The sequence below is a fragment of the Cryptomeria japonica genome, chromosome 9 (genome assembly GCF_030272615.1).
Source record: "Cryptomeria japonica chromosome 9, Sugi_1.0, whole genome shotgun sequence".
NCBI lineage: Eukaryota > Viridiplantae > Streptophyta > Pinopsida > Cupressales > Cupressaceae > Cryptomeria > Cryptomeria japonica.
The window spans coordinates 266,399,754-266,420,702 of NC_081413.1; the positions used below are offsets into that span (position 1 = coordinate 266,399,754).

The 20,949-nt window shown below is 35.8% G+C and overlaps 2 protein-coding genes across 4 annotated transcripts in view; both read right to left on the bottom strand.

The window, feature by feature from the left end:
- LOC131061900 (uncharacterized) overlaps positions 1 to 8,724 on the bottom strand; it is a 33,016-nt gene extending 24,292 nt beyond the window's left edge. Inside the window, exon 1 of one of the 2 annotated variants that reach the window (XM_059210877.1) lies at positions 8,132 to 8,724. The gene's annotated coding sequence lies outside the window, so the exon portion shown is untranslated. The remainder of the gene's footprint in view (positions 1 to 8,131) is intronic. The other variant, XM_059210878.1, reaches the window with a different exon arrangement.
- Positions 8,725 to 11,439: 2,715 nt separating this feature from the next.
- Positions 11,440 to 20,949, bottom strand: part of LOC131855931 (uncharacterized) — an 82,551-nt gene continuing 73,041 nt past the window's right edge. For both annotated transcript variants that reach the window (XM_059210875.1, XM_059210876.1), the window contains exons 11-20: positions 16,867 to 17,062; positions 16,330 to 16,538; positions 15,357 to 15,710; positions 13,772 to 13,864; positions 13,380 to 13,598; positions 13,049 to 13,288; positions 12,751 to 12,960; positions 12,411 to 12,650; positions 12,123 to 12,326; positions 11,440 to 11,948 (exon numbers count right to left, since the gene is read on the bottom strand). In XM_059210875.1, the coding sequence (XP_059066858.1) occupies positions 11,787 to 11,948; positions 12,123 to 12,326; positions 12,411 to 12,650; positions 12,751 to 12,960; positions 13,049 to 13,288; positions 13,380 to 13,598; positions 13,772 to 13,864; positions 15,357 to 15,710; positions 16,330 to 16,538; positions 16,867 to 17,062 (2,127 nt within the window). In that variant the 3' untranslated portion in view covers positions 11,440 to 11,786. The remainder of the gene's footprint in view (positions 11,949 to 12,122; positions 12,327 to 12,410; positions 12,651 to 12,750; positions 12,961 to 13,048; positions 13,289 to 13,379; positions 13,599 to 13,771; positions 13,865 to 15,356; positions 15,711 to 16,329; positions 16,539 to 16,866; positions 17,063 to 20,949) is intronic.

Consider the following 20,949-nt stretch of genomic DNA (forward strand, 5'->3'; position numbering starts at 1 on the left):
CGAATTTCTAAGATTCTCTCCTTTATTTGAAGAATTAAGACAAAATCTTGCTTGAATGAATGAGGAAGAGTGTGTTTTGCCCGTTGAAGATAATTTGGAGGGCTAGCAAAAGATGGATAAGCTTGAATTTGCAAAATCGCTCCTGACCTCCAGTAAGGGCCCAGGGCGAAAAACCTAATATCCAACCTTTTTCTCCAAAATTGAGCAAAGCTAAGCCTAGGCACAAGGTTGAAACGATGTTTGAAATGCCTTGAGGTGGAATTGAGATGCTAAGATTGCAAATTTTGATGACAAAAGGGAAAATTGCTCCTGACCCTCTTCAAGGGTCTAGGGCGAAATTTCCAAGTATGCCCACTTTCCTTGCATTTCGAGATGATATTTTTGTTCTCAAGACTCAGCAGGGAGTGAAGTATGATGTTCTACGCCTTAAGAGTAATTTGAAGTTGGAATGATCAAGAATTTGTGCAAAATCGCTCCTGACCCTCACTGAAGGGCCAGGGCAAAATTTGCAAAACCAACAACTTCCGTTCAAGATCGCGCTAAGGCAAGGTTGTGCTAAGGTGGAAAGGTCCTCCAAAACATGATGAACAAGGATTTACCTCCAAAACTTGATGATCTTGGCCTAAATTGCAAAAGTCGCTCCTGACCTTCACTGGAGGCCCAGAGCAAAAATCTTTGAAGTCCTTATTTTGCATTGCAAAAGCAAATCAAGCATGCATGGAACGAGTGAAGGAGATCATCGCTTATCCCACAAGGAGAGTTGACAATTAAAAGATGAAGGATCAAGAGCAAAAGTCAAAAATCGCTCCTAACCCTCTCTGAGGGTCCAGGGCGAAAAAATCCTAATAGCATTTTCCTCCTAAAGATCAAATGAAATCAACTTCAAATCTCCAATAAAAAATGCCATTTAAATGACTAGATGAAGTTTTGGGCAAGAAAAATGAGGAATGCAAGAGCAAAATTGAAAGTTCGCTCCTGACCCTTGCCAAGGGTCCAGGGCGAAGTTAGTGGCATTCTTTATTTTACCATATTTGAGTATTGATATTCCCCAAATTCCTCAAAATTTCGAAGCCTTTGAAAAAGAAATTAATTAAAATTAAATTGGCATTTAATAAAGGACATATTGACATTTAATAAATTAATTTTGAGTCTTAAAAAATCGAACTTTTATTGTTAAGGCATTTAAAATTAATTTTTATGAAATAAAAATTAAATATGGAGCGCTTAAGGTCTTATTTTTATTAATTTTATCAAGTCGGCCCCTCCTTTTTGCAATTTTATTTATTTTTTTTAACCTCTTTTTGCCAAGTCAGCCTAGAGGGAGCAAAGGGGTGGGCGCTCTATATATTGGAGGTGTTTTTTTCATCATTCAATCATTGCTTCAAGTGCGAATTTGGCATTTTATTTATACATGGGATAAGTTTGAATCATGGATTTGGCATTTGTATTTTAGACTCTCCGTGTCTTCTAGAGGAATCCATGAAGAGCTTTTTCCTTCATCTAATAGAAGAAATTTTAGGATTGAGATTTCAAGTTTGATATATTTCAAAATTTGATGTTGAGATCAATCTTATCAATTGGATAGTGTTTCTAGATCTTGAGGTTCTAATTTTATTAGGATATAAGTGAATCTAATCAGTTGTGGATACATTTTGTAATATACAATCTTGAGTTTTGTATCACATAGTTTGCATGAATATTTTAACTTGGACATGTCAATTTGTAATTGGGATATTGAATACGAATTTTGGTGACATTCCAAAGATGAGTTTGAGCATACCTGCACTATTAGTTTGGAGATAGATTTGACTATTTTGTTTTACTTAACTTACAAGTATGCTCTATGAATTTTCACAAGATCTAAATAATTGGTTCCCGAAGTTTGCATGTGTCTTTTGATAGGCCCCAGTAGCTCAACATTTTCTAGAATTTGTGATTGTTGTAATGTTTCAGATTGGTGGAATTGGCATTCCATGATTCAGATCATAGTGTTCCTATATTGAAGCCTTTGGGGCTTTGTTGATTGTGTCGCGTCTTTATGCATGCAGCATATTGAGAATTGTTATGGCTTCAAACCATGCCGCGTTGCATTAGATTCTCATACAAGTCTTGCTCGGACTTAGATGGATCAAGGAGGGCCCATTGAGAGGAAATGAAAGAAATGACCGAGTTCTAAAGCAAGAAGATACATCTAGAAGATGATTGAAGTCTCGCTCTCTTTATCTTCATTTTTGTATGGCAATTCCCTAGCAAATTGTAGAGTGAGTTGTTTGTAGCTATTAAACTTGTTTTTTCTTTTCTAAGCTAGTGATAGGCATAGCAATGAATGGTTCAGCCTTAGGATCAATGAATGGTTCAGCCTTAGGCTCTTATATGACACGAAAATGATTGACATGTACATGTTATACCCTTGTGAAGCTAGATATGTCAAGACTTACTTGGATAAGATAATTATCTGATCTTCCCCTTTGGCATGAGATTATTATGGCTAGATATGGGCATGTTGTCACAAAAAATTGCACCCAAGCAGAGTATAAAACTCAACTATCTTGTGGAACATGGGATCAAAAATTGGCCTAGTGTAAAACTCAACTATTCTGTAAAACATGGGATCATCCTCAAGCTATGGGTGACCTGTGGTGAGGATGAACCTCTAGAGAGAGTTGATTCCCTAAAACACCTCCTAAAACTACTGCACTTGACAAGAAAAAGGATATAAAGACTGCTTTTGAGCTGAAAACTACTAATCTAGGAGGTAATGCACCGAAATGATGAAATTTACTTGCTGGCCTAATCTCACAATCAACTTCAATCAAAGAGGTTTTGTTTGATTCACATTTCACAACTTCAAATTACTGAAATCAAAATAACACAACCTATAACCTGCATCTAACATGAATGTTCTTGCTTTAATATTGAAAATAGACAAATTAAAAGATTCTTAAACAAACCACAAGAATCCCATCAGATCATTCATTGACAACACAAAAGAAAGAAAGAACTGAGAAAAGAAGAGTACAATGAATGTTTTTCTGAAAGAAGCCTTTTTTTCTTACTGGAAGATGGAACTAATGTGGACTTCCACCTTTGATCTAAATGATGTCCTCAAACTCTACTTGAACTGAAGCTGACTTGGCTTTGTTCTCTCGTCAATTTGCATGATGAAGCCTTTCTTGGTCGTACAAGATTGAAAAATATGCAAAAAAGGCCTTAAAACTGCCCCAAACTGACTGTTGGCAGCTCCAAAATTTGTCTCAACTGATGCACTACCTATATGGAGACTCTAACTGGGCCTAAACTGAATGCATTAGTCTCAAAACTCCCCTTTTTAGCCTCTCTGACTGACCCTGATGCATGATCCTTAATTGATGGCTTGATTTTAAAGTAATTGCATGATATGAGGAGTTGCATTTGAACTTGACACTCACACTAGCCTTTAGAGGCATGGGGTTTTCTTCAAGAAAATTGAAGTGGTGCATGACCCTCGAACCTCAAACTGACCCTCAACTTGACACTCCACCATTCAAAACCTCGAACTGACCCTCAACTTGTGTACTTGATTATGGAGTTTGACTTATCTTCAACACCATTGTTTTACCTTGTTTTCATCCTTTGCCTTTTTGATGTATGATCACTCATCATTGTCTCTGCAACATACTCTTTTGGGACTGCATTACTTTTGTTGTCTTTATGACTGCATTCATGGTTTTGAGCCCTGTGTCACTGTATTTTGAATTGTTTTCAGGTACATTCTCATAAGTTTCTTGACGACTGTTGTCCTTTTTCTTGTCTCAGACCTAGGGTTGCCCTAGGGTTTGCTCCTTCAATCTGCTATATGTCTCTTCATACCTCTGAGAATCGGGTCTTGTTGTCCTCCATTGTTCTCTGTCAAATTTTGTCATATTCATGGCTTTTAATGTTGTGCCATATTCCCTTATCTGACTGTCATGCCCTTTGTTGTTTTGTGCATTTTCAATGTTGAAATGGAAATGAAAAAGATCCTATGACTGTCATCAAGCTTTTTGTCTCCTTGTTTCATTGCATCTTATCCTTAGGATTGGATTTTGTCATGGCCTTCTATAGGAGTGTCTTTCTTTTGTTCTCTTCTTGTATGGAATTCTATCTTTTCACAATCCAAACCTCTGCACATTCATTATCTTTTGGACTGTCTTTTCAACTGTTACATGCCCACTGTCTTTCGGAGATGCTGCTACTGTCCTTTTGCTCTGGTTTTATATTGTCCCCTGCCTTCATATGTTGCAACAATGCCTTTTCTTCATACACTTCTTCACAATCATTGTCATGCACTTAAAACTTTCTTATTCTCTCTGTCATTCATTGTCTTCTTGTGGCTGTGACAAGTTCTTTGAAATGTCCATAGCATACTATTATAGGTCTTTGACATCCTCTGAACGAAGTTTGATAATCTTCAACTTGCAACTCTGTGTCTTTTTTAGGACTGCTCTTTATGAATCGCCACCCTAAATCTTCAAGACTGCCGTCTGCTCTTTACTCTGTATTATGCATTTGATCTTTATCTCTGTCAAAACTTATGACAGTCATATGGACTGTTATTCTTGAGATTTATGATGATATAATTTCTCAGAGACTGTAACCTAACATGGACTGCAATCTTTATTCTTTCTTTTAACAGTCTCTTGGAAACTGATCTCTGTCTTTCTTGTGACCATGTTCTCATATCTATCTTTTGCCGATGGCAGCGAGTCTTTGATAAGAGTGCTCTTGATGGTTTTATATCCATGGCATCATAGCACTGTCTAAACTCATTGTTTAGGTCTTGATCCTTGGTTGTGGCTCCTTCTTTGCTTTTATGTCTTCATTTATGGCTCCTAAGAACCTTGACAGGCCTGCATCTTCTATTTATCATTATGACTGTCACTATTATTGGCAGTCCATCATTATTGCAGCATTTCATCATTCTTCAAGCTGTCCTTTCTTCCCCAATCTGCCACTGGACTGTGGATCTTTGGATTGCTTTGACTGGGATCTCTGCAACTTCTTTTCTCTGTCATTTTGCCCGTTCCAATACACTTTGTCCCTTTCACTGCCAACTAGGTATGGTGCTGCAATAATGATCCCAAGCATTGTTATATCTCTGCCCTTTTGAGCAGTCATCTCACTATCCTAGGTCACTCTTGCATCATGTCATGATGAGTTCTATTTCTAACTAATACCTTTGTACTTTTCTTTCTTCTTGCGAGCTGTCTCTGCACCTTATTTAGTATTGCTTCCTTATTCACTCTTTATGGAGTGACTGTCAAACATTTTCTAGATCTGACTTCATTGGTCTAATCTGCTCTTACTCTTGGTTGTGCAGGAAGATCCTCAGAAAGTTTTTGAAGGGTTTTTCAAGACTATTTTCCTCCTTGAGAATGTTACTAGGACAGCGGCTCCTTGAGTATCTTATGCTTTAATAGTGACATCCGTCTTTTACATTGGAGTCTTGGCACTAACACTGTGCATTTCTTATAATGGCTTTGAAGTTCAAATTGATTTCCCTTGAATATGATCATGCTTTGTAGCTTCTTGAGGGCTGTCTTTCTGATCTTTGTCTATTTCTGATGTTTCATGGCTACATGACAATCTTTTTGCCCTTCTTTTTCAATGTCTTTGTAGGGTTTTGGGAAAAGATCTTATAGAAATATATCAATAACAAACCCTTTATGCACTATGACTGTAACAACTCTTTTGAAACCGTTATCTTTATGACTGAGACAAAACATTAATTTTATGAATATCTACTCATATGACAATGATCTTGCATTAAGGATACAAAGATACAATCCTTTCCTATGCATGCAACCCTTAAGTTCTCTTCTACAAATGACAATGGGAAGGTTTTTGAAAGATGAAACTGACATTCTTTAAAGCTGATGGTGTGCATTGGCTTTGCATGACTGATTGCAGGTTCAAAGAAGGTTTTCCAATGTGTATCTCACTGTCATAATGCATGCTTCATTTCCAAAACACTTGAAATAAACCCCTGACTGCTCTGAAGCTACTGTAAACAACCTTGGAACTGCTCTTCTCACGTTTAAAACCTTTGCATGATTCAGATCACAGCTTATTGGTGAATCTTAGGCGATGAAACAGCAGTGTGAAAAGCTTGCATGCAGCTCCTATTCTCAGAAACTTCCATTTTCCACAATGAAAGGGCAAGATGTGAAGCCAACTCAAAGTGAAACTCAGAGAAACCCTAAATGCAACGTAAGATTATTGTTTTAAACTTTTATTTTCCCTCCATTAAAACATGAGTTTTCTTTGGTTTGTTAAATGTGGGAACCATGATTTTTGCCTTTTTTCAAGACTTTGGCCAACAAAAGCGGAATTTTAATGCTCTAACACTCATCCCAATAAAACCCAAAGCATTTGATTAATACTTTGACATTCTTAACCATTCAAAACCCCTTAAAACTTTTAAATATGACCTATGACTCGTTAGAAGGCTATTTTTGGCTCAAAGGGGAGAAAATAGGTAATAGGACGTACAGGTAATCCTAGGTGGTAGCTGGGGTTAACTGCAGTCATTACCAAAATTGTGTAGCGTATACCCTTCTTATAGATGAGCTACATCAAATCTTTAGAAGACATGGAGCAGCTATTTATAAATGCAAACTGCTCCCTAAATGAGTTTGACACTTATTGCAGGGAAGCAAACATCAAAAAAGGGAGAACAGGTCCACCATAGGGACAACCAAACCTATGGTCCATGATCAAGACCTACCGATGTATCTTTGGGTAGATGCATATCTTATAATTGTCTTTATTCTTAACACGTGTCCTCACAGATGTGTTGAAGAACAAGATACCAAAGGAATAGTGAACATCACTGCAATGTCACGAATCTTTTGGCTCTCTTGGTTTTCATTTTACCCTTTGACACTTTAAAACATAATACTATCATTTACTGGCCTATATTGAACCGTGGGGAATTAAGCTCCCTCATAACTTGCCATTGTTACTTGGTTACCGTCATCTACTTATAAGCACTAGTATATCATATGATCATTATACACTTTGAACTATATTTTTGGACTGAATTAATAGATCCCTTCTTAGACCTTCAAGTCTCTTTGACTAGAATGCATCCATTGTTTTATCTTTCCCCTGCAGGCTGGCAGGATCAATGCTCTAATACCAATTGTTATGTCCCCTTTTGGGATAAACCTGATTTTGCCAAAAAATAGCAATTCCAACAACTACAATTCATTTACAAATAGCATTCTATAATAAAATTACATAATTGTAATATAAATTTAAAGAAAAACAATATTAATTAATATAAAGGCATTAATATCAAGAATCTATGATCATATACAAAAAATTGAAGTATCCAAAGATCATTCATATCTATTTCATAGATTATTCCCATAGTCAACCATATTAGGAATCGGATGGAAAAAATGAATCTTCCTACTCTTATACCTTCAACGGTGGGGTCATAACCTTTCAATTTGAAGTGTTACAACACTCTTTGAATATCTCGTTTCTAAGAGACACAACTCTAAGCATTGCTTCGTGAAGTATAATCGCTGTTCATTAATTAAAGTAATCGCTGCTTATCATTTGTTTGCTGATTGCCCTTTAGATAATAATGATGTCCTTTAATTATGGTCGGCCCTTTGCTGGTACTTGTTATTTTTTAATTAAAAAACTAGGTCGGCCCTTATCAATTCCCCCGCCCAGTTTGTATTAATAGGTCTATAGGTAAATCTGGATTTTGCTCTTTATGGTGAGGCATGACAGTATTAAACTATTCCCAAGCATCCATCACAACATGGCAAAAGTAAACTGAATCTAAGAGACTTTGAAGGTGACAGAGGCATGTTACGAACGTACAACGACAACAGCACATTACCTTTAATTGTGTAAAATCGCTGAAGAAAATAAAGTCATGTCGACAAATTTGCACCTTAAAATTTTAAGACAAAGTAGAGAACAGTAAATGAAACTCTGTAAACAAGTTCAAATACCCTGTGTTGTGCCAAGTTTGAGAACGAGGTTTTAACAATAATGGAGTCGCGTCTCAGCTACTGCTATTAAAATGTAAATGAATATTTATATTAACAGTAGTTTTCCTATACTTTGCAAAGGGATTTATTTAGCTTACCTCTTCCCGATTGTTTTCTTCCGGCTACTATCTTTTATCCTTCATCTAGTATGGTTTTGAACAAATGGTGACTGGTTGGCAGCACCCCTTAATGGAACTTTGGCTTCAATCGTTGACCATGTGGAGCAGAAGGAATAGGTTTCTACGGCCCTGGCAAGACCAACAACGTCGCTATGAATCTGCCCTTCCCTTCCCTCTATTCTGGACGCAAAAATTTCCTTACTGCTTATTCCAAATATATTCCAAATCCTCTCCAAGTCCTGGTCAAGATTTCAATCTCTCAACACTGATTTTAGGTTTCTATTTGCAGAGAGTACGACAAACGAAATGATCGACCTCCAAAGGATTTGAAACAAGCCTGATAAACCCTCCTCTTCTTGTGAGCTTCCCAAACCCCAATACCCACAATAGAGGCATAATTAAAATACGCCCTTTCCTCCAAACATCACAAGCGCTGTATTTGGGCATAAAAAATTTTAATTATGCCGAAGGCCTATTACACTACCCAGTGAATGAAAAATAAATGTATTAACTAGCAGTTGCACGCTTTGTGCCTGCAACAGGAAGCCGATAGGCGGAGTTTGTGTAAATGGAAGATGGGTACTTTTGAAAGTGTACCACTCATTATATTTGATCCTTTTTATTTATTAGGGAAGTAGAAGAGAAGGAGATAAATGTATAAAACGAGATTGTTACTCAAGCATTTCGAAATATTTTAATATAGAAAAGCAATTTTCTTGCAGTAAAATGGAACAGTGGGAAGTGGACATTGTATGACGAAGTCTAAACAAGTGAATAAAAATTCAAATATGAGAGTTGTTCTAAATCGTTGAAAATACAAGTTGGAACTGTGGAGTGTTGTGTGGATGCCATTTAAAAAAATGTGTAGCACAAAGTAGTATGTCCAAAATTAAATATCATTAAGATTGGCAATGATGCATTATAGAAAAGTATGCATTTACATAAATCAAACTTACAGAGAATGTTTCATTTATCTCATAATAGTCTATTTATTTCCCAGAAAGTGGTTTTCCAAATCCCCAGAGCAGTTTCAAAAAAGGAAGTTCCAGTGAAGATTATAAGTTACTGGAATAAAAAGTATATTCATTTAAAAGCGACTTTTATTAAATACAGTAACATTCTACTTGTATGCCTAGGCATAGCTACATCATGACCAAAACCAGAAGCAATTTCCTGAAGTGAAGATAAGCACCCATTGTGTATTTGAAAAAGAGGTTATCTATGAACAAAATATAATTAAATACTCTCGGTGCTCACCATCTCAATAGTTTGTTAGACTCTAATGTGGTAATAGAAACCATTTTTCCAAGCATACCGATTTATAAAATAATGAACTATTGAATTTATGAAACATATAATTCTAAGTGCCAACCAAGTTTTAATTGCTAATCAATGATAGGATCTCTTGTTTATTTATATCTTAAGGATTCTATCTAACCATACAGTATGCTGTCCTAAAATCATCTCTAAAGTTGGAGGTATGTTCGTTACCATTTTAAATGAGAAGTAGGTACATCACATTTGTAATGTGAATTTATATAGCCAGAGATGGAGCATTCTGCGAATATTTAAATAATAACAATGGAGATTGTTGAACAAATAATCCTTGAAACAAATAACATCTTATTAAAAAATTACAAGTAAAACTTATATGGGAGTTGGAATCCACTAAATGATGAACTCCACTAAAAGAGAGAACACTAAAGTTAACACATGGGACTTAGGTTTGTACAGTACGATAATACCTTGACGTAAGCAAAACGTCATAAAATAGAAAATTCAAATATAATAGAATTGAGAAGAGGCAAAGATTTGAAAACCGAGAAGAGTAGTGTGGTGGTGGTCGTTCACAAAAGAGAAAGGTTGAGAGGGGGCCTGTAATGTTATCTGTGAAACAAAATGACAATAATTAGTTATACTACTGATAAAGTGAGAAAGGAAGTAGTGAATTGAAATAGGGAACATCATTAGCAGAGCAAAATAGTTAAAAATGAGAAAGAAGAATGCAAAGAATCTTATTAATGCAAGGAAGAACGGCGTACCAGTTGATTTTGGTCTCAGAGAGGGTGTTAAGCATCAATCTCAGGAATCTATTGTATGAGATGAGCAGAACTTGTGACATCCACTTACAATTGTCAAAATATTCATCAGAAACCATGTATAAAATGGAAATATAAACACGATTGAAAGGTTGTATTATTTATTGAACAAATTTTTAGTGCAGTGAACTGTGAATTCAAGGAATTTGTAATTAGGCCTCTTTTAATAGATCTAATTTGAAAAAAAAAGTATCAAGTTGTGAACGACTATTATCTTTGTATGTAGATTGGAAGATCAATTCAATATGTTTTTTTGTTATTAATAAAGCACAAGCAGCAATGTAATCATACAAATGGGAGGAAGTGTAATATAGATAAAGAGATACCTCAAACAGTAAGGAGGAAATGGAAAATTAAATGGTGTTTCCCTGGTTGAAATAGAATCCCTGATGGGTTACCCACCTCATTTGAATAATATAGATGGTAAACAAAAAAACAATTCCATTGTGAAATGCTTACATAAAGGCAGCCTCATATAACTAAAGAATGTCTGTTGACCACAACCCAAAAACTGCCTTTACCGTTATCTATAAAGTAACATCTCACTAATTATCCAACCCTTGCAAGTCTTATAAAATATCATAATTCAACACACTTAAAAAAATGTGTTCTACTTCTCTAAGTATCCAACAACACCTGTCTCAATGAAATTAATCAAAATAAAAGTATATTTAAATTTCACTTTGCCCATATAACAGCCTCTCACTAATTATCCTATACATATCAGCTTTACCTATAAAACAAATTCTCCATAATCCAAATAAAACTATGTTTGCCTCTGAATATAACCTTTCGGTAAGTGTCAAGCAAACCCCTGCCTTTCAAAAATCCGTCAAAACTACATTTAGACACTCCTTCACGTTATAAAACAGCCTCTCATAATCATCCTGTAAATCTCTGCCATAAGAAAATCACTCAAATTAAACAGCCTTAATGTATATAAATAACCTCACTCGTTATCGAGCAAACCCCTGTTTTTGCAAAAACTCATTTAAAATTAAACAATCATTATTCAACCAAACCCTTCTTTGCAAAATCACTCAGTATAAAATGCACATTATCCAGCAAAACTCCTTTCTTTGCAAATCACAGAATAAAATGCTAATTATTCAGCTAACCTATACCTTTCCTAAATGATTCAAAATAAATTAAATATTATCCAGCAAACAGCTACCCTTGCAAATTCAATCAGATTAATATGCTAATATGGTCATTTCACTAAATGCTACAATGCGTTACATACTTCTCTACCAATATATAGGGCTCAAATATTTGGTGACAGGAAAAATTCCATGCTAAAAATAGTTGCTATGGTTTTGCCCAGGGGCTGTTAAGTTGCTGGCACATCCATTGACCAATCATGGGCAGATACTGCCGCAAAGAACAACAGCACTTCTGTTTGGGTGTTTGAAATTTCTTAAAATTCATGAAATTCCAACTCTCTTTTGAAATGCTTTTTGCCGGTACTGTAGCTTCATAGAATTCAACAGAAACAGTTGAAACCTGTGTACTTTTCTGAATTTACAGACAAGTTATTACTCTTTTTTTTGTCTTGTGCGTCTTTCCTGCATTGCTTCTTCTCTGTACCGTTTTCTCCGTTCCTCACGTTGTCGTCGCTTTGTGACCTGTTCATCTTTAGCCTTTTTCAATTCATATGCTTTCCTTTGTTCCTGGTGCTGCAATTTACGCTTCTTTATCTGCAAGTAAATAAGAGTTAAATAGCATTTTAGTAATCGAGATACAGTGTAAACCTTTCTGATCAGGTATCTCTCATAGAAAATGGCATTCAATCCAATACAATTTTCTTGACCTAAAATCTTTGAAAGAAAATTACAAAATAATTGCTTACTGTTGTTACTGTTAATATTTACCTTTTCATTTCTTATTGTTTGCAGTTGTTGGACAAGAGTGTGAACTTTCCGTTCATGAGGTTCCATAACCACAGCACGACGATTTTCAAGTATAGGGGTTTTTCGTTTTGGAAGATCTTTTGGCTTCGATTTAAATGGAAGGGCTTGTTGCAGTTTCTTCGGTATTTTCAATGCATTGAATTGCTTGGGTTGTCGTTCTATAGGCTGTAATGAAAACCAATATGAGTAACAAGGTCATCAAATGTAAGAACACAAAATAGTCTCCCAGTATAATGCTAGTTTCCTCACCTTGTACAAAGAATCCTTATTAACAGGAATAGGAAGAGATTGCTCTCTTCTGAGTTCTGCAACAGTTTTCATGCCTTTCCAAACATAATCACGAGATTGAAGAGATGTTGCCACAGGGTTAAAGAAACGAGGAATATCAACTCGAGTCCATGCTCTTAAGAAAACTATATCACTCATGAGGATTTTGTCCTCAAAAGTGCACCTCACACTACCTTCCTTCCCTTGTCCAGACTTTACAGCCTGCAAGCAACATGAGATCATATTCATGTCACATCAAAAACAATTTCTATGTTTATGTTAAAGGAGAATTCTGCTGTGTTTGTAATTCTTTTTATAATACCTTCTTCACTTGACCTCGGATTCCACTAACTGTTCTGACAGAAGCGCCCTCAAACCTAGCCACTTCTAGAGCTGATGTGAACATATCTTTGATAAAGGCCGTGTTTTTGAAAATTTTGAAGGGGTACCCCACAAGTTTGAGCTTCTTAACGATCTGAACCGAATGGTTAAAATCTAATACAACACCGGTTCCAGTGATCCGAAAGGATGCCTGCATTAATAATTGAATTATTTTAAGTGAACCCAACACTGAAAGAATCTAATTTGTGCCAGATAAAAAAAGGTGCAATTTTCAAAACCTGATTGTTAGATAAATTTTGAAAAGCAACCATCCCAGTATTGGGAGGTGCAAGAGGGCCCCAGAATGTTGCAAGGCAATGCATGTGTTCTGGTGTGTATTTAAGCATTCTATGGCGCCCATTTCTATCCTCGAGTGAGTAAACCGGCAATGTTTGATAGCGCCTCCAACCAATAGACACTACAAAGGGATCCCGATTCTTCAATACCTTCCTATGCCATCTATGCCTCTTCAATCGAACCTGAAAATAGTTAAGCAAAGGAAATCCTCAAGTCTAAGCAGCATATCATTCTCAGAAAGATTGTTTCAGTGATAGATGACAGATGACAAACCTGCATATATCCCACACTTTCTTCCCCTCTACCAATCCCTCCAACCAGGACTGGATGCTGGGGGTTAAAATATTTGACCATCTCAAAAGGCATAGCATGCACCTCCAACCTCAAGTATGAACCAGTTTGAAATCCCTCCATTTCAAGACGAGTAACCTCATCAATCTCATTAAGCTCAGCTAAATTCCTCTGCTTACGAAGCTCTATCTCTTCCTTAATCTGAAAAAGGAAGACATTCCGTTAATTAAATCTAATGTACTCAAGATTTTGTAATGCTATCACCATGCTAGACTCCCATTTGTAATATAAAAAGATAGCACTGCAACCAAATAATTTCTGCAAAGACATCTGGTCATCTATAGGCAGTCCTAAAGAAATTAGATGCCATTCACCTTATCTAAGAAGTCACTTTGTCCAGCTTGACTTGTGTGATATTTGGTCTTTTTCACATCCTCCTCTTCTTTGTCCAAAGGCTCAGATCCATCATATGTAAGGCAGTAGTCAAGGATAAATCCAGAAAAGAAAAGTCTAGCTTGGATAATAATTGAACTAAAAAACACCATGTAATAAAGGCAGCATGAAGCAGCTGCATGATTTGAATAAGCAAGTAGTCAATCAAAAAAGAAATATGTAAGGTAATTTTTAAGGTCAATACCAAAAATAAATGCCGCCTTTAGTATTTGCATAAGTATAAAATGGATGTTGTTTTATTCAAAATGGAATTAGACTTCACTTTTTTAAACCTTCCATCATTATCGCAAGATCAAACCTATGCTGCAAGTACAAAGGACTACTGTCATGCTAGTAGTCTAACGAGTATACTTGACTAGACAAAGAAATGTTATTATTAAACTTACGTGCAGCATAAAGGTCAGAATATATCTGGGATACTTACCAGGGAAATAGGAATAAGAATATAAGAGTCCCCCCTTACAATGAAAACTAAAAGTGTTTAGACTGAAGAAAAATTGTTCAGAAAAGAAAAAATCTTTAGACTGAAGAAAATAGATAACATGAAAGAATAACAGAAAGAGCAAATTACCTTTGATATAATCAAACAGAACAACCAAGGATTACACATTAACGGACACATAAAAGAGGTGTAATTGTCTTGCAACCATTTAAGGAACATTTCAACCATTGTGGAACTTATTATACACACTAGTGATATTGAGGGCAGATCAGATGGGGATGGAACCTTTTGCATTATTCTACAAAGCAGCAAAGCAAAGAGTTCCTATTAAGTTTGAAATGGAAGAGTTCAGGTTGAGAATTCGCAAAGAAATAAAGAATACAGGCAACTTTAGGGAGAATTGTCCAGATCAGATAGGGGTGGAACCTTTTGCATTATTCTACAAAGCAGCAAAGCAAAGGGCTCCTATTTAAGTTTGAAATGGAAGAGTTCAGGTTGAGAATTTGCAAAGAAATAAAGACTACAGGCAAACGTACTAGTTAGGGAGAACTGTCTCAGAGAAGCTACTGAAATTACTAAGAAACCCATAAACTTGAATGAGGATGATGTTGCTGGATTAGGGTATTCCTTAAGGCTAGCTATACATAAAGTGTATGACCAATAATTGCCAATGTATTGATTAATCATTTAAAAAAATTAACTTTATGCTTAATTAATAATCTTTTGGGTTTAATATTTAAAACTAATGCTCACATTCAGTGTATTTGTCTCCGAACTTTCTTGAATTAGGTGGTCATTTAGCTTTTTCCACTCATATTTATTGTGCCCAAGCTGGATGTGTCCCTAATCACCGTTAACTCTTTAGAAATGGATTTTCCCAACTCTTGTAGTCACCTATACAAGGGGAACTCTAGACTTGTAATCCTGCATCATCCTGAGGATGGATCTTGATGGAGATTAGATACACACTGCTTTCCAAAAACTTTGTTTCTCAATATTATGAACTATGGAAACTAAAAATCTTTAAGAATATAGCCATTGTATGACTACGGAAAACAAAAAGGATATTGAGAATCAAATTTGGCACGAAGTGCAAGCTTTTTCAGTCTTCGTTGTTCTTCTGCAGACTTCAATTTTTTACTGTCCTCCAAATTATCATTAGCATCATCTCCTCCGTACTTCTCTCCTGTCTCCAGATCTTCAAAATCTCCAAAGGCAGAATCATCATCCTCATCACTCCCACCCATTTCTTCACCTCGGCGAGCAGCCTTTGACCAGTCACCAGTAACAAAGCGGTCGCGAATGCTTTCAATGACATCCTGATTTAACCAATCACTTAGCTGTGAATCGTCTACCTGTGACTTAGTGCAGTCATCAGCATTTGGATCTTCAACATTGAGATGCATATCATGTTTTTTCTGTCAAAGTACAAGCAGAAAAATATTAAGTCTTTGGTGTAAATGTAATTGCTTACAAAACAGAAAACATGCAAAAAATTGCAAATGATTTTCCATTGCACAATTAGCTTACTCCATAGTAAACGTGACCTGTTTGGAGGAAAAGAAAGAATGTGGAGAGGTTCCAATACACAAGGAAGCATCATAAAACATATACCATATCATCAGTTAGATTCAATGTGCTGATATCATTTGCTGAGGCCACCTAAATCTCCATTTCCTAATTATTGTATACATTTTCCTGAAATTCAAGTCTCCAAGACCCAAAACATGATTACAACATGGGACTTACTTTCTGATGAGAAACATCTCCATCTAGAGGTCAAAATTGAAGCAACAGAGATTCAAAATATGGCACTATATTTGGTGATACATGTTTTACAAGGAACTTCAACATTTAAAGGTGATAGTTCAGTGGCCAAGAACAATATGAATCCCATACATAATGGCTCGTTAGCATTTTCAAAAAGGTAATTAATTTATATGCAGTCAATTATTTTAAGCTACATTTCATATGTTTCAGACGAAATAGTTAAATCATTGGCAAAACTATCACCAAAGACAATAGATTACCAATTACCTTTTCAGAATTCCGTTTTAGCTTGAACACTTCCTCCTCATCACTACCATCACTGTCACTATCTTCTGTAAGTCCTTGAAAGGACTTTGGAGTGGGAATTGATGCAGATTGACCATACACAAGGTCCATCAGATTTATTTTCTTCTTCAAAAATGATTGAGAAATCAAATTTTCTTTCCATTTTGAAGCATCACCCATCAAACTTGTATCTTGAAAAGAGTGAACCAGGCATGCAAAGCAAGCAAACAATATTTAGACATTTCAAAATATGATGTGTAAATTTAATGATGACGTATAACTTCATTACAGTGATATTTATACAGTATGATTAAGATCCATGAAACAAAATAGGTCTAAAATTTAAACATTGGACAAGCCCTGCAATTTAGAAGCAAAGGATACTATGTGAGGCTATCCTTGACTGGTGCATTATCAGTGTTTTAACTTTAAATAGATATTACATCATATAAATTTCCTCAAATCCTATTGATTATTTATTTTTAAAACTCAAAGTTTAATCACGGTAGTAACAAGTACCATCTATATCTTCATCTTCTGATAATCCTTCACATCTATCTGATGCTCCACCCTGCCCTCTTTCAGAATCAGGCATTCTGCTTATTCTAGTTGCAATGCAGTTCTCCTGTTCTTCATCTTCACTGTTGTATTCGTCACTTGGAGAAATATTCTTCTCACTTTGTGAGCCATCTTCACTGTCACTCCCAGAAGAATCCTGTAAACAATAGGTAACATATTTGAATAGTGTACATGTCAAAGTCTCCTTTTTCTTGTAAAATAAATCTTTTCAAGAAGCACAACATATACAAAATGCTAATAACAACTTATGGTATAATAGTTTTAGGAATAGCTGAAATAGTAGCGCCATATCTTTAGTGTATCAAGCTCGTAACCAAATAAAGTATCAAATTTATAACATTTTTGGATTCATTTTTTTGTGCGAGAGACTGCAAGCGTGCATGTATGTGTGTGTGGTTATGTTTTTAATTCATTAAATATTCTTTTAACTTTAGTAGTATGCTAGTATAATTTGTAGTTTTGACTTCAAGCCCCACATACCTACTCTAGTCATTCATGTATATCAATATAAGCTATTTATTTCTTTCTTTCGTTTAGAGGGATTTGTGTGCTTGTGAAGGTCAATGACATTGCACATGCAAGATATTTTCTTATATTTTGTGGACTAAAGCTCAAAGATAATTTCATGATTTTTCTCAAAATAAGTCATGGGCATATGATTACTTTCAGAAATTTCAAAGTTGGATCAAAATGCAATCTGATCAGAATGTCAATGCATTAAGGACAAGAATGACGATGAAATTTACTGAAAAGAGATTATTTAATTTTTCAAAGACCATAGGATTTGAAAACAGCTAATAGCTGCCTATATTCCAAAGCAGAAAAAAGTCAATGAAAAGAAATGCAGCTGTAAGTGAAATGATCAGATGCATGTTTCAAGGAAAATGTTTAGCAAACAAATTTAGGACTGAAGAAGTGTATATGGTATATTTGCTTAATAGCATTTCAACTAAAGCCTTTTTAAAGGAAACCAAGAATAGACTAGTGTTCAACCAAAACTATATATTTTGAAAAGATTGGTGAGCGGAGTGCAAAGGAGTTGGTGTAGATTCACCCTCCATTGTTGCCACTTCCCTCTATGCCGGCTGACAGTTGTCTTCTTGTTCAGTTTTTGTATTTTGTGTTATAGGTTTTGCATTTCCTTGCTAATTTTGCGTTGTTTGATTTTTTACCTTGTAATGTCTTTCCCTAGCTTTATTTTGTATTTTGTCACCTTTTGTATTGAAATTTCTGAGAGAACCAAAGTTTTTAGTTTTGGATGTTGTTAATGGTCAAGAATCTGAGGCCCTATTGGCAGTTGTTGCTCAGTAACGGTTCCATATGATGTTTGGCTCATGACATTGAATATGGAGGAATGCACTACAAAAGATGTTGAAAAGGGTAAATCATTCAGGTAAGTCATGGTTGCAGGAGACAAGCCAGTTGTTTCTGAAGGTGTGGGATTTGTTTTATGGGATAGAGGGCCCATTGAAGCTTCACTGCAAAATGACAGCTTGCAAGGTGAGCACATGATTCTTACCCTGAAGCCAAATGAACTAATCTAAGATATGATTGAAAAGGAAGAATCAAGGTTGAAATCTGTTGGGATTTTTTTGTTTGTTTAACTCCAAACACTGCCAGCTTAAAAATTCTTATATGATTTGTTTGCTTCAGTGTGGGTATAGAAATTGTGTCTCTGTCTTTCTGTCATATGCTGCAGATAATGGAGCACTTTGGTTAAAAAGATTTTTAGAACTCTAGATATTCATCAAAAACAAGTTACAATATTTTGGTGCAAGAATTTGTTGATGCTCAAAGTTGTAGGTTACTAAATTCCTTAAGGTAAGCTTCTCTGAAGCACCAGGGGTGTCAAACCCAGAGTAACAAACCTCTAATTTATGATCAGGCAGAGCAATAATGGAGCAATTATTGAGAGTGGGTAAACTCTCCTTCACTTCAGGCTCAACTAGATCAAGGGGGGCTTCCCTAGAGGTATCTTTAACAGAATTGTTCAAACTGAATATTGACAAATAGATGAGCTTGCAATAGCACCCAGTGTATGCTTGGTTCCAAAAGTTGTCACTAGACAATAGACTAACCTACTGTGTATAAGAATTCTTATTAAGCTATTAAGCACATCAACACAACTGCAGGATGTGGAAATGAACAACACGATTTTCTAAAGGTGAGAACAGTTATGGATCGCTAACTGGGCCATGAGGTGCATAAAAACTAATGTCCTACTCCTAATCTACTAGTGAATAATGTTTATTTTTTTAATATTGGTGGATCATTACTTCCAAGACCAGTGCCTTTTTTTGGGTTACGGAGTTATAGTAAACCATGAAAAACAACACACACAAATCAAAAGGACTATGAGTTGTGCAACTACATACTTCACAAATAATGATAACAAGCAACTGAATATTCTTAGTTATCCATCTCAAACTGCAGAAATTCTTATGCAATGAAGATATGACTATTACAAACCTTGCAATGCTTTAGCACATTGTCCCATTAATCAAATAGTCATTACATTCATAACAGTGAAGTGGCAAGAGGAAACCCTAAGCTATTATTTCCTAAAAGATCCACAAAGAGAACTGTGGGGACATTCAAATGCAAGAATCATTCATGGTATTAACCTCTTTGTGATTTCCAAATGATGTTGCTCTAACGGCAACTAGATTTGCAAGATTTGAAAACCTAGAAGCTCCTCCACACTTGCAGTCACATGGAAAAGAGAAATGGTGGACTCTCCTTGAAGAGAGAAATGACTAGCCTTTCTGGAAAATGAACTAGCATATGTAGTGCTTTGTTGGTTGCCCTGTCACTTCAAGAATCGATGAAGAACTTCATTTGATAGTGCAAACTTCATTAAATGAGCAATCTAGAATAGGAACAAAGACTATCAAGAGCCGAAACTCGACCACAATATTAATTACTACATAGGTTGTTTCCATCCTTCATCGCTGAAAGTACATGTGAATCTGCACCCTTAAGATGAACGACTATTTTTTAGTACAAAACCTTCTTGGAGTGGTTGCGGCAACAAATTTGGTCATTAATGGCAACCTAAGTCATGCAAAGAGGTAGGTGTGGGGTAAACAGTGCAAAATGCAAGAGTTTCAAGGTTTCGAGGTTCAAGGGTCAGGGATGCCTCATTACACATACCACTTGTCAGGGATCATCAGTACATCCTACCTAATGCCTAAAGTGAGCTAATAAAGGTATTTCCATATCACTAATTCCAAAAGGACACATGAAGAAAATATTGAGAGTTGAGGATCAAGGATACTGAGGAATCGATCACACAAGGCATGCAAATAAGGATATGTCTGAACTCCTAAACCCAATAAGGTAGCATAGTGTAGAATGTTGAGGATCGAAAGTCAAAGATGCTTCATAACCCATGCCAAAAGTAGCATGTTAAAGGTATTCTCATGCCTCCAACTCCCAAAATGTATATAAAGAGAAATGTCAAAAGTTGGAAATACCAAGGAACTCGTGCCATAAAGAATGAATGATACTACAACTCCAAAAGATAAATTAGTGCAAAGTGCCAAAATGCAAGCGTTGGGGAAAAAGTATGCTGGTAAGAGGAAGTTTGGAGCTCCAACAAAGACAAGGGAAAAAGTGAGGGTCGAGGGAAAGGTATGACAAGATGGAAAACTCCGAAACTCCAGCATTTAGCGTAATCATTGGAATTTGAACAAAAAGACCTCCACATTTAGAATTGTTGGGACCTTCGCAACTTCCAAAACATGGTAGGCACATGGAGGATGATGAGGGAGAACACTAATACAAAATTGACCAAATGAGGCTTGTACAATGACTTCTCAGGTTGATTATATATGAATCTATGATGGGCATACAGCCAAAATGCATAAGAGAGCCATGACTCAAGCACAATTTTGACACAGTAAAATTAAAGTAAAACTAAAGTGAGCCAAATATTTTGTTCTCATTGCTAGAACATAACTTAGAAAAAAGCATTATGAGTACATATGAAGTAATAAGTTGTTTTAATGTAAGTACTAAGTA